We start from the raw sequence: 12,703 nt of genomic DNA on the forward strand, positions 1-12,703 counted from the left end.
TTCACTTAAGTAATGGCGTGTTGTTGGATGAATGTATGTTGGGACGAAATTACTTCTATTTTCATAAGCAAAATTAAGGAAGTTCTTTTTATAAAAATTGAAATTATCTCATATTAGAGTGTTGATATCGTAGCAACGAGGCAGGTCGTTACATTTAGTGGTATCAGAGCAGGTCGAACCTTTCGACTAGTGGGTTATGAGTCTGCTATGTTTTTCTGTGCATTCTCTGGTTGTTTTGTTGAATGCTTGGTGTTGGTTGTTTGCTGATGTTTGATGTTCGTTGCTTGTTATTAGCACTTACTAGTTGTGTTCCTACGAGCTATAGAGATTTGATTGTTGTAGTCATATTGGGATTTGTTTTTCTGATGTCTGCTATACCATGAATTTCAATGTTGTGTCACAGGTTATCAGACTGGCCACCTATATAATTTGTGAAGGGCAATGGGATGATATGGCAAGCGATCAGAAAATACAAATGATGGAAAGTGGGTGTTAATTTCTTGAGGCATCAACTCTTAAAAGTGACAAAGTAGGAATTTGTGATGGTTGTGATTGTTGTGTGGTTCTCTGTTTGTGTGTATTCCTTCCATGTCTAACTCCCTGGTGTGTATAACGAGTGATGGCTGGACGGAATGATCATGCGATAGAGGATGCCCTTCAAGCCTTAGCTCATGCTATAGGGAATCCAAATAGGGGAGAAGCTGGTTGAGCTGTTGAGTACCAGGGGTTGGACCGCTTCCAATGAAACAACCCTCCTTCTTTTAATGGAGGATACAACCCTAATGGTGCTCAGAACTGGATAAGGGAAATTGAGAAAATTTTCCGAGTTATGGCATGTCCAGAGGGGCAAAAGGTTGCTTTTGGTGCATATACTCTAGTGGAAGAAGTTGAGTATTGGTGGGAGAATACTCGCAAATGCCTAGAGGCGAAAGGTCAAGATGTGACCTGGGATGTCTTCAAGAGGGTATTTTTGGAGAAATACTTTCCCGAGGATGTTAGGAACAAGAAAGAGATGGAGTTCTTGGAGCTCAAGCAGGGAAACATGATTGTGGCTGAATATGCAGCCAAGTTTGAGGAGCTGGTGAGATTCTTTCCCCATTATCAAGGGAGAGATGGTGAGAGTTCCAAGTGTGTAAAGTTTCTGAAATGGCTTGCGACCTGAAGTGAAGCAAGCTGTGAATTACCAAGGTGTTCGTCAGTTCCCACTTTTGGTTAACATGTGTCTGATTTGGGATGAAGACTCTCGAGACAAGGTGACCTATTATAGGAGTACAGGTCCAATAAGGAACAAAAATAATAGGCCTCAACATCTGGGAAAACCATATTCGACTCCTCCTAAGCAATATGGTAATCGCCATGATAATCAGAGGACTGTTGCTAGAGGATTTGTAGGTGGTAGTGGTAGCAAACCCAATACTTTCCCCACTCATATCATTTGTTACAGATGTAGGAAGCCAAGGCACATCTCCTCAAATTTTCCAGATAACGATATGATTTATTTTAATTGTGGACAAAAGGGACACACTCAAAGAGATTGTTCACGACTCAAGAAAGAGAAAAATGGTGGATGCCCGAATGGTCAAACTGGACATCCAAAGGCCACGGGAAGAGTCTTTACCCTTAATGGTGCTGAAGCTTCGAAATCCAAAGATCTAATGCAAGGTGGATGTTTCATAAATGGGATTTCGTTACTTGTGTTGTTTGATTCTGGTGCAACCCATTCCTTTATATCCTATTTGTGTGTAGAGAAACCTAAGCTTTCTGTGTCTTCTTTAAATAAAGATCTGGTGGTAGAGACCCCAACCAGTGGTTCTGTGTTAACTTCTGATGTGTGTTTTGTAGACAAAGGATCAAGCTGAATGTTTTGATGATGCCAAAGGTTCACATGCGTCTCAAAGCTTTATTCAAGACAAAGAAATTAAAGATATTCAAGATGGATGATCAAGACAGTCTCTAGAGTCTTAGAAAGGGTATATTAAATAGGAAGGGAATTCCAATTGAAGTAGCAAAAGGTTTGGCCAAGAAATTTAAGTTAAAAAGTCTTTTTCAAACAAATTTGCTCTCTGGTAATCGATTACCAGAGGATGTAATCGATTACCAGTGGCCAAAACTGATTTACAACAGCTATTAAAATTTGAATTCAAAGTTTGCACTGTGTAATCGATTACCAGCAGTTTCTGAACGTTTTAATTCAAATTTTAAAGCTTGTAATCGATTACACACATACTGTAATCGATTACCAGAAGAGTTTTTCAGAAAACATTCTCAACAATCACATCTTTTTGTGTGGTTCTTGAATGGCTATCATAGGCCTATATATATGTGACTTGAGACATGAATTTGACAAGAGTTTTTCAGAACAAAAAAGGTCTTATCCTCTTATAAAGAGAAATCGTTTTATCCTCTTACAAATTCCTTGGCCAAATTACTTGTGATTCAATAAGGAATTATTTGAGTGCTCAAATTGTTCAATCTATCTCTTTCAAGAGAGATTTCTTCTTTTCTTCTTCTTCATTCTGAAAAGGGATTAAGAGACCGAGGGTCTCTTGTTGTGAAAGAATTCTAAACACAAAGGAAGGGTTGTCCTTGTGTGTTTAGAACTTGTAAAAGGAATTTACAAGATAGTGGAACTCTCAAGCGGGTTGCTTGGGGACTGGACGTAGGCACAAGGGTGTGGCCGAACCAGTATAAATCTGAGTTTGCATTTTATCTTCCCTTAAACTCCTTTATTTATTATTGTTTTATATTCATATTCAAATTGTTCTATTTGAATCAATATTTAAGAAATTCATTATTAAGGGAATTTATAACTTGAATAGAAAGTTAAATAGAATTTTTAATTAGGGAAATAAGTTGTAATATCTTAATTCAACCCCCCCCCCTTCTTAAGATATCTGAGGCCACTTGTCCAACATGTTTGAATTGTCCTATGGAGATTTCTGGTAGAACATTCTTGATTGATTTGATTTGTTTGCCTTTGAGCCAGATTGATGTTATTCTTGACATGGACTGGTTATCTTCCAACCATGTCTTGTTAAATTGTTTTGATAAAAGTGTGGTGTTTGATGTTTCTGGAGTGAGTAAGGATATGATGTTTATCTCTGCCAACCAAGTTGTGACATCTTTAAAAGAAGATGCTCAAGTGTACATGATCTTGTCTAGCCTAGAAATAGAGACAAAGGTTTTTGTGTGTGACCTCCTTGTTGTCAGAGAGTTTCCTGAAGTGTTTCCTGAGGATATATCCGGTCTGCCACTTGAGAGAGAGATAGAGTTTTCCATAGACTTAGTACCTAGTGCTGGACCCATATCCATAGCTCCTTATAAGATGTCTCCTATAGAGTTAGCCGAGCTTAAGAAACAGTTAGAGGAGTTGTTGGATAAGCAGTTTGTTAGGCCTAGTGTGTCTCTGTGGGGAGCCCCAGTGTTGCTAGTGAAGAAGAAATATGGAACCATGAGGTTGTGTGTGGATTACCGCCAGTTGAATAAGGTGACGATTAGGAATAAGTACCCTTTGCCTATAATAGATGACCTTAAGGACCAGCTGATAGACCTTAGGTCGGGTTATCATCAGATCCGAGTGAAGTATGAGGATATACCAAAGACTGCTTTTAGGACCCGTTACGGTCACTATGAGTATTTAGTCATGCCCTTTGGTGTGACTAATGCTTCAAGAGTGTTTATGGACTACATGAATAGAGTTTTTCACCCTTACCTTGATAGATTTGTGGTAGTATTTATAGACGATATTTTGGTATACTCCAAGGCTAGAGAGGAGCATGAAGAACATTTGAGGATTGTGTTGCATACCCTTAAGGACCAACAAATCTATGCTAAGTTGTCCAAGTGTGAGTTTTGGTTGGAGAAAGTTAGTTTCCTAGGGCATGTGATACCTCAAGGGGGTATAGTTGTAGATCCATCTAAGATAGAAGTTGTTTTGGAGTGGGAGAGTCCTAAGTTTGTTTTTGAGATTAAGAGTTTTCTGGGTTTAGTAGGATACTACTGGAGATTCATAGAAGGTTTCTCCAAGTTGGCTCTACCTTTGACTAAACTAACTCGTAAGGGTCAAGCTTTTGTGTGGGATACCCAGTGTGAGCATAGTTTCCAAACCCTTAAGGAAAGATTGACGACCGCTCCAGTGCTAGCTTTGTCTAACTCGTGAGAACCATTTGAGGTGTATTGTGATGCATCAAAGATGGGTTTAGGAGGAGTGTTGATGCAAAATGGCCAAGTGGGGGCCTATGCTTCTAGACAGCTAAAGACCCATGAAAGGAATTATCCCACCCATGATCTAGAGTTGGCTGCTGTGGTTTTTGCCCTTAAGATGTAGAGGCATTATCTGTTTGGCTCTAAGTTCGAGGTGTTTAGTGATCATAAGAGCCTTAAGTACTTATTTAGTCAGAAGGAGATGAACATGAGACAAAGGAGATGGTTAGAGTTTCTCAAGGATTATGATTTTGAGCTTAGCTACCATCCTGGTAAAGCCAATGAAGTGGCTGATGCCTTGAGTAGGAAATCTCTACATATGTCTACCTTGATGGTTAGAGAGATGGATCTCCTAGAATAGTTTAGAGACCTTAGTCTTGCATGTGAGGTTACTCTTAATAGTGTAAGATTTGGAACCTTGAGGATCACTAGTGAGTTACTAGGTGATATCAAGGAGGGCCAGAAGATTGATCATTTTCTAAGGACTCGGTTAGAGGCTATAGAGTCAGGAAGGGATAGTAGTTTCAATGTTGGATCAAATGGAGTTTTGAGACTTCAAAATAGGATTTGTGTTCCCAATGTGCTTGAACTTAGGAAGATGATCCTAGAGGAAGGACATAGGAGTAATTTGAGTATCCATCCCGGTGCTACCAAGATGTATCAGGATTTGAAGATGATGTTTTGGTGACCCAACATGAAGAGAGAGGTCAGTGAGTTTGTCTATGCATGCCTAGTCTGTCAGAAGGATAAGATAGAACATCAAAGACCTACAGGAAAGTTACAACCCTTAGAGATACCCTAGTGGAAGTGGGACAATATTTCCATGGATTTTGTGGTAGGACTACCTAGAACCCCTAGAGGTTTAGATTCTATTCGGCAACAACCCGTGCCTACCTCCCTGTATATAAGTGAGATTGTCAGATTACATGGTGTGCCATCTAGCATAGTATTTGATAGAGATCCTAGGTTTACCTCTAGATTTTGGGAGAGCTTGAACAAAGCGCTGGGGACCAAGCTTAGACTAAGTTCAGCCTACCATCCTCAGACTGATGGCCAAACTGAACGGACCATTCAGTCATTGGAGGACCTTTTGAGGGCGTGTGTCTTAGAGAAAAAAGGAAGCTGGGAGAGTTTTCTTCCATTGATAGAGTTCACTTATAACAACAGTTTTCACTCTACCATTGGCATGGCTCCCTATGAAGCTTTGTATGGTAGAAGATGTAGGACACCCCTATGTTGGTTAGAGCCCGGAGAAGGCCTTACCTTAGGACATGAAGTGGTACAACAAACCACCGAGAAAGTCAAGTTGATCCAAGAAAGGATGAGGACTGCCCAGAGTAGGCAGAAAAGTTATCATTATAAGAGGAGGAAAGATCTGGAATTCGAGGTTGGTGATCATGTATTCTTGAGAGTCACTCCGTGGACTGGGGTTGGTAGAGCATTGAAATTCTGAAAACTCACACCTCACTTTATTGGTCCTTTCCAAATTCTTAAGAGAGTTGGCCCTATGGCATACCAAATTGCATTACCCCCGTCTCTTTCTAATCTTCACAATGTCTTTCATGTGTCTCAACTCCGTAAGTATACCCGTGATCCATCCAATGTGATTGAATTGGATGATGTACAAGTGAAGGAGAATGTGACATATGAAACATTGCCTTTGAGGATCGAGGATAGGCGAACAAAACACCTAAGAGGGAAAGAGATTCCGTTGGTCAAGGTGATTTGGGGAGCTGCATCAGGAGAAGATGCCACGTGGAAATTTGAAAGTCAGATGCGAAAAGCTCATCCATCCTTGTTTGAGTAAGGTAAATTTCGAGGACGAAATTTCTAAAAGGGTGGGAGAGTTGTAACACCCTAATATATATATATATATATATATATATATATATATATCTATATATTATTAATAATTATGTTTGATGTTTGATTATATTAGTTGCATTATTTTATCCGTAATTATTTTCAATGAGGTGAGTTTAGTTATTAAAAGGGTGTTAGTAGTTAAAGTGTTAGCTTCTCAAAGAAGCCACGAGGAAGCCTCTTAATGAAGCTTCTCAAGGAAGCTACATGAAGCTGTCTCGGTAAAAACGCTGCTCAGCCTTCATTAACCATTGGCTCTTCTCGAAATTTGGTTTGTAGCTTCATAAGACACTTGCCCATGATATGACCGTTGGGATCTTTGAGAAGATGTCTAGAATGTGCGCGACGTTTCCGTTCCGAGAGTATTGCTCACTTGTGCGTTTTGAGCCTTGTAGTCCAGATAGCTTAGGAAAAATGCCATTTCTTCTCCTTTCCTTCTTCCAAAGCCATTTCCAACATTACAAGCTTTTTCTCCATCACCTACAGCCACCATTAGCCACCACAAATCGCCGTTTTTCTCCGTTGAAACCCCACACCGAGAGGAACCCTTCAACCGAAGCGAAATCTTCCAACTTGCCTCGCGCTTTCGGTAGAGAACGAAACCCTAATTTGACCTTTCATTTTACTTCTAGGTAACCATGGTTCTATGCTTGTTCCTTGTTAGTTTCATCTTGTCTTTGTATTTTTTTTCTGACTTTGGAACCACCATTGCATGCTTTATGCTTCCTTTGAAAAACCCTAGAGCAAAGGGACTTTGTAAATGTTATCCTTTCATGAAATGCATGCTATTTTTGTAACCTACACTAAACCCTGGTCACATTGGCGTGGTCGGAATTTCCAAGTGATATCCCTTTGTAAAACCTGAAATGCTCTCAGCACTTTTATGTAGTGACATGGGTGTTTGACCCAGAGCATTGTTATCAGCTTTGTTTTTTGAAATTCATATTAAGTCTCCTTTGTTTTGGTATGGTAGAGGAATGCATGGAACCGACGAGTGGAGAAGAAAAAGAAATCTCCAAGTGACATGATGAGGAACCCGCGGGTAGGTCATGATAGGTGAGGGGAGTTTATTATAAAATTACCGTTTTAACACCATAGTTAGGGTCAAGGAACCTAGCTATGAGGATAACTGCCTGTCCATGTCACATGCTGATTTTTCTTTTATAGAAAATGATGTTTTTAACTAATGGGATGCGATAAAATTGTTATTGATATGCATGTTGGCTTTTCAGGGAAAAACTATGTTTTGACGAATGGGATGCGATATATATATATATATATATGTGTGTGTGTGTGTGTGTGTGTGTGTGTGTGTGTGTGTGTGTGTGTGTGTGTGTGTGTGTGTGTGTGTGTGTGTGTGTGCGGAATGCGATTTATTGTTGATGTCGCTATTGAGGATTTTAATTGATATGTAGTGATATTGATAATTATGATGATATTTATTTGAGATGACGTTGTTAATAAAGACCATGTCAACATAAATTGATGGTATTGTTGATGATTATGTGAATATGAAATGAGGTTGTTGTTGTTGTTGATAACGTCATTGAGACGAGGTGATGTCTATGTTGAGAATAATGTGAAAATGGAATGTTGATTGATGTTGGAAATGCATTGGCGTGTGCATGTTGTGTATGTTCGTGAGGGGCGAAGTGCACTAACCTTATAGTGCCTTTGGCACTTGCTTTGGGTCACGTTCATACGTTGGATGTTGTGTATGTTCGTGGGGGTCGAAGTGCACTGGCCTTCCAGGGTCTTTGGCACTTGCTTTGGGCCACGTTCATACGTCGTATGTAGTGTATGTCATGGGGGCTTAAGTGCACTGACCTTGTCGGACGACCCAGACGTGGGTAACAAGCATGGTTAAAGAATCTAAGCATTTATGAGGGGATGCTTAGGCGCTTTAATTGGTCCATGGTCTTTGGCACTTGCTTTTGGCCGTGCTCATAGCTCATACGACACAGAAAATAGAGTAACTGTGACAGAGTGTACTTTGTACTGAGGGGGCTTGTCACCTGGTAGGGAACTCCTTTGGGCCCCCAAGCTGATCACCTATAGGGGGTAGTTACGTGCACAAACGGGTAGTCTCGACGAACTCTGCATGGTTCCCTAAGTGAGAGTATCGTGTGGACACACTTAGGCTATTTCCTTAGATTTGGTTGTTGGTACGTACCACATTGCATCTGAGTGTTGAGTCAGGTGCATGCATCATTATGTGCAGTCTTGATTGGATCCATGGATGGATGATGAGTAATTGTTGGATGTGGATGATGAATAATTGTTGGATGAGAGTGTTGAATAATGAGTGTTGTGTAAGCTCATAATGTTTGCCTATGTCCCTTGCTAATTGTGGTTATTTGGTTTTGGTATTGGTTCTTTTTATAATGAACTCACCCTTGCAATTTTGTATCGTGTGGTTGATACCTGTGATGATTGCGAACATTGTTCGTGGGAGTAGAATGACAGCAACAGGGTGCAGGGAGTAAGATTCCGGTGAGGAGTCGCCGAGCCGACGTGATGACGTTGGCATTATTTTGGGAGAGAGTTGTGTTTTATAATCGACTCCTCCGTAGTTGGTTTTCAAGTTTTATTTTGTTGAGTTAAAGATGTAAAACTTGGATTTTAATTATATTTATGAACATATTTAATTTTTGTTATGTGTATGACGTGTACCGAGTTACTGTTCCTATATAATTATATATTCACTTAAGTAATAGTGTGTTGTTGGACGAATGTATGTTGGGACAAAATTACTTCTATTTTCATAAGCAAAATTAAGGGAGTTCTTTTTATAAAAATGAAATTATCGAATATTAGAGTGTTGATATCGTAGCGACGAGGCGGGTCATACACCCACCCACTTTTTTTAATAGTTCTCTATTATACCATTCACGCTTCTCGAGGTCTTCACATTTCTTCAATTTTCTTCACTCCCTTCCCTCTCTTCTGCGCTATCAAACACTCCCTTAAAAGGAGAGGTTCTGTTTATATAATCCTACCCTTTGTTCCATATGAATTTTATGCATGGCTGAAATTATAATCCCCTAAAACTTACAATTTCGTTAAGATTAAAATATGTTTGTGTTTCTTAATAAAAACTTAAATTTTCTGTTTGTTTTTAGATAATTTGTTTTTTTATTTGTTATTAGTCTTTTTCAAAAAAAGATTAATAACAAATGAAAAAAAAACTATCAAAGAACAAACAAAAAATTTGTTAATTTATTATGTCTAAAAAAATATTAAAGACCGAAAATAAAATTATTATTTTATTAGAAACTCAAATATTTTTTTTATCCAAAAACAAGTACAAAATTTAAATATTTATATTGGAAATATATTTTAACCTTTCATTATTCTTCCTTTACGTTTTCATGTGGGTAGTAAAAAATGCTTTTCTTTTTGCTCCACAAAATTGCCATCGCATTTTCATCAAAATTCACATTTTGCCTGTGTGCTTGTTTGAATTACAGTTGCTCCATTGTCATCGAATAATTTTTTCTTGATTAATAAATTTGCATGACTTTTTTGCTTATGAAATCTAAATTGCAATTGCTGATATCTCTTCGGGAAACTTGTGTGGGATTTCATCCACAATGAGATGTTGCGGATAGGCAAAATATCCTAGGCAATCTATTTCTAATATGCTATGTTGGAGCATAAGACATTTTTCACCTAAAATTCCTTAAAAAAAAGCTTAGTGGCTTAAAATTCAGCTCAAACTGGCCCGACCGGAAATCAGATGAGTGTGCATATACTTGTAACAAGTGCAACCTTAGAGGGAAATGAAGAAAGAAAAGGTGGGACCAAAGCAAGAAGACACATGGAAAATGAGGAAGGAGAGAGGTGTAGCATGAGGACCAGAATAACTAACTCTGGGCTGGCTGATTTTGTGTGGTCTCGGAAGTAGTATAAGAAGAAGAACGTGAGAGATAGGGGGGCGATTATCATGTGATATCATTCCCTTCTTCTTTGGGGGTTTTTGTTACTTTTCTCTGTTATTCCCTTCTGCAATTTCTGTCATTGTACTTCTGCAATTCATGTTAAGAATTTGCATTTAATCAATACAATTCATGTTCATATTTCATTTTCTAGTTGCTTACTGTATCACTGTTACATTTGGTGCTTTCATTCTTTGAACATGGCAGATAATACACGTCTTAAGGAGCTTTCTGTGAGCATCTCCAAGTTGCTCGAGATGTTAGAAGCTGATAGGAAAGAGAACAAAGCTGGATTCAAAACTCTAGAGGCTACGATGGACTCATTGCTGAAACCAAACAACAACTCTGGCGCTAATATGCATATGAATGTAGCGGGAAACAACTTCATTGGAGGTTCGCCATCTACTCCACCGTTTCAGGTGCGCAATGTGAAACTTGACTTTCGTCGTTTCGACACATCTGAAGTTCTTTAATGGATTTTCAAGGCTGAGCAATTTTTTTACTACTACCACACTTCGGATACTCAACGTCTTACCATTGCTACAATTCACATGGAAAAAGAGGTAGTTCCCTGCTTCCAAATGAGTAATTGATCTACTCCAATTCAGTCATGGATTGATTTTACTCATGCTTTAGAACTGGAATTTGGTCCATCTCCATATGAATGTACTAGATCTCAGTTATTCAAATTGTCACAAATAGGATATGTTCACGATTATTACACTCAATTCACTACTCTTGCAAACCGCGTACAAGGTGTTACTAGTATAGCTTTGATTGATTGCTTTGTGGGAGGACTTAAACCTGATATTCAACGTGATGTAGTAGACTAATCACCAACTACACTACTACGTTGTGTATCTCAGGCCAAGCTATTTGAGGAGAAATACTTACCCAAGCACAAGCCAATTCAAAATCCCTACCAAAACCGTAACTAAACCAGCTGAAATGCAGATCCGAAGGGAGAAAGGGCTATGCTATACATGTGATGAGAAGTTCACTTCTTCTCATAAGTGTCCTAACCGGCAATACCTACTATTGCAAATGGACGAGGATGAAAAATGCTGAAGTGCAACCAGACCTACCTCCTAGAATTGAGGAAGAGATGGGAAATTTGAATTTAGACCATCACCTATCTTATAATGCCCTTAAAGGTTCCTCTAGCCTAGGAACTATGAAGTTTAGTGGTACAATTAATGGCAGGTGATTCAGATATTACTTGATAGTGGTAGTTCAGACAACTTTTTGCAACCTAAGATTGCTAATTGTCTGAAGCTTCCAATTGAACATACTTCCAATTTCCAAGTCCTTGTGGGAAATGGAAACTCATTAGTTACTGAAGGTTTGGTGAAGCAACTAGAAGTCATGGTTCAAAGTCATTCTTTCATATTACCTGTGTACCTCCTACCAATAGCTGGTGTTGATTTGGTACTTGGAGCCACATGGCTTGCTCATTGGGTCCTCATGTTTCTGATTATAGCCAGCTTACCTTGAAGTTCTACAAGGACAATCAGTTTGTCACATTATATGGTGATCATCCTAAATTACCGGGCCCTGCTTAATTTAACAAATTAAGGAGAATGAATCATACACATGCTATAGCTAAAGTTTTTACCTTGTAGTATAAGCAACAAGATGTGCCTTACCTGAAGATATGGAACCATATTTGGTGATGTTGTTGCATAATTATAGAAGTATCTTTGTTGTGCCTATTGAATTACCTCCTTCAAGAACTCATAACCATGCCATTCCATTGGTAAAGGATGCCAAACCAATGAAAGTGAGATCTTATAGATATCCCCACAGTCAAAAACAACAGATTAAAACTATGGTACAGGAAATGCTTGCTGCAGGCATCATCACACCCAACACTAGTCCATTTTCTTCACCTGTTATTTTAGTAAAGAAAAAGGATGGAACTTGGTAGTTTTGTACCGATTATAGAGCTTTGAATGCAATAACAATTAAGGGCAGCTTCCCAATCCCAACTGTTGATGAACTCATTGATGAGTTATATGGCTTTAATTATTTTTCCAAACTTGACCTGAGATCAGGTTATCACCAAATTCTTGTGGCTGCTGAGGATAGACACAAAAATGGTTTTAGAACTCACTAAGGGCACTATGAATGGTTAGTCATGCCATTTGGGCTTACCAACGCCCCTGCTACCTTCCAAAGCCTCATGAATGATGTTTTCAAAGACTTCCTTAGAAAATTTGTCTTGGTTTTCTTTGATGATATATAAGTATACAGTTCTACCTAGAAAGAGCATCTTTTCCATTTGGAACTAGTACTTCAATTGCTACAGAAGCACCGGTTAGATGCCAAAATGTCCAAATGTTCATTTGGGTTGCCAAAAGTGGATTACCTAGGACATACTGTTTTAGGCCAAGGTGTGTCAATGGATAAAGACAAAGTACAGGAAGTTTTGGATTGGCCAACAACGGTTAACATTAAACAATTAAGAGGCTTTTTCGAGCTCACTGGATATTAAAAAAATTTATCAAATCTTATGCAGTAATTACAATACCTTTGACTAATTTGCTTAAGAAAGATAAATTTCCGTGGGAGAAGATGCAGATGAAGCTTTCAACAAGCTCAAAAATGTTATCACACAAGCACCAGTTTTAGCCCTACTAGACTTTTCAAAGCCTTTTACCTTGGAGACAAATGCATCTGTAATAGGTGTAGGTGTTGTG

At 38.7% G+C, this 12,703-nt stretch overlaps 1 protein-coding gene across 1 annotated transcript; it reads left to right on the forward strand.

The window, feature by feature from the left end:
* The first annotated feature begins 829 nt into the window (after positions 1-829).
* LOC114401960 lies at positions 830-1,859 on the forward strand. Its single transcript, XM_028364524.1, has 2 exons — positions 830-1,081; positions 1,170-1,859. Exons 1-2 carry the CDS (start codon positions 830-832, stop codon positions 1,857-1,859), a joined length of 942 nt encoding a protein of 313 aa, XP_028220325.1.
* Positions 1,860-12,703: the final 10,844 nt, after the last annotated feature.

This window comes from Glycine soja, chromosome 20, assembly GCF_004193775.1.
Source record: "Glycine soja cultivar W05 chromosome 20, ASM419377v2, whole genome shotgun sequence".
NCBI lineage: Eukaryota > Viridiplantae > Streptophyta > Magnoliopsida > Fabales > Fabaceae > Glycine > Glycine soja.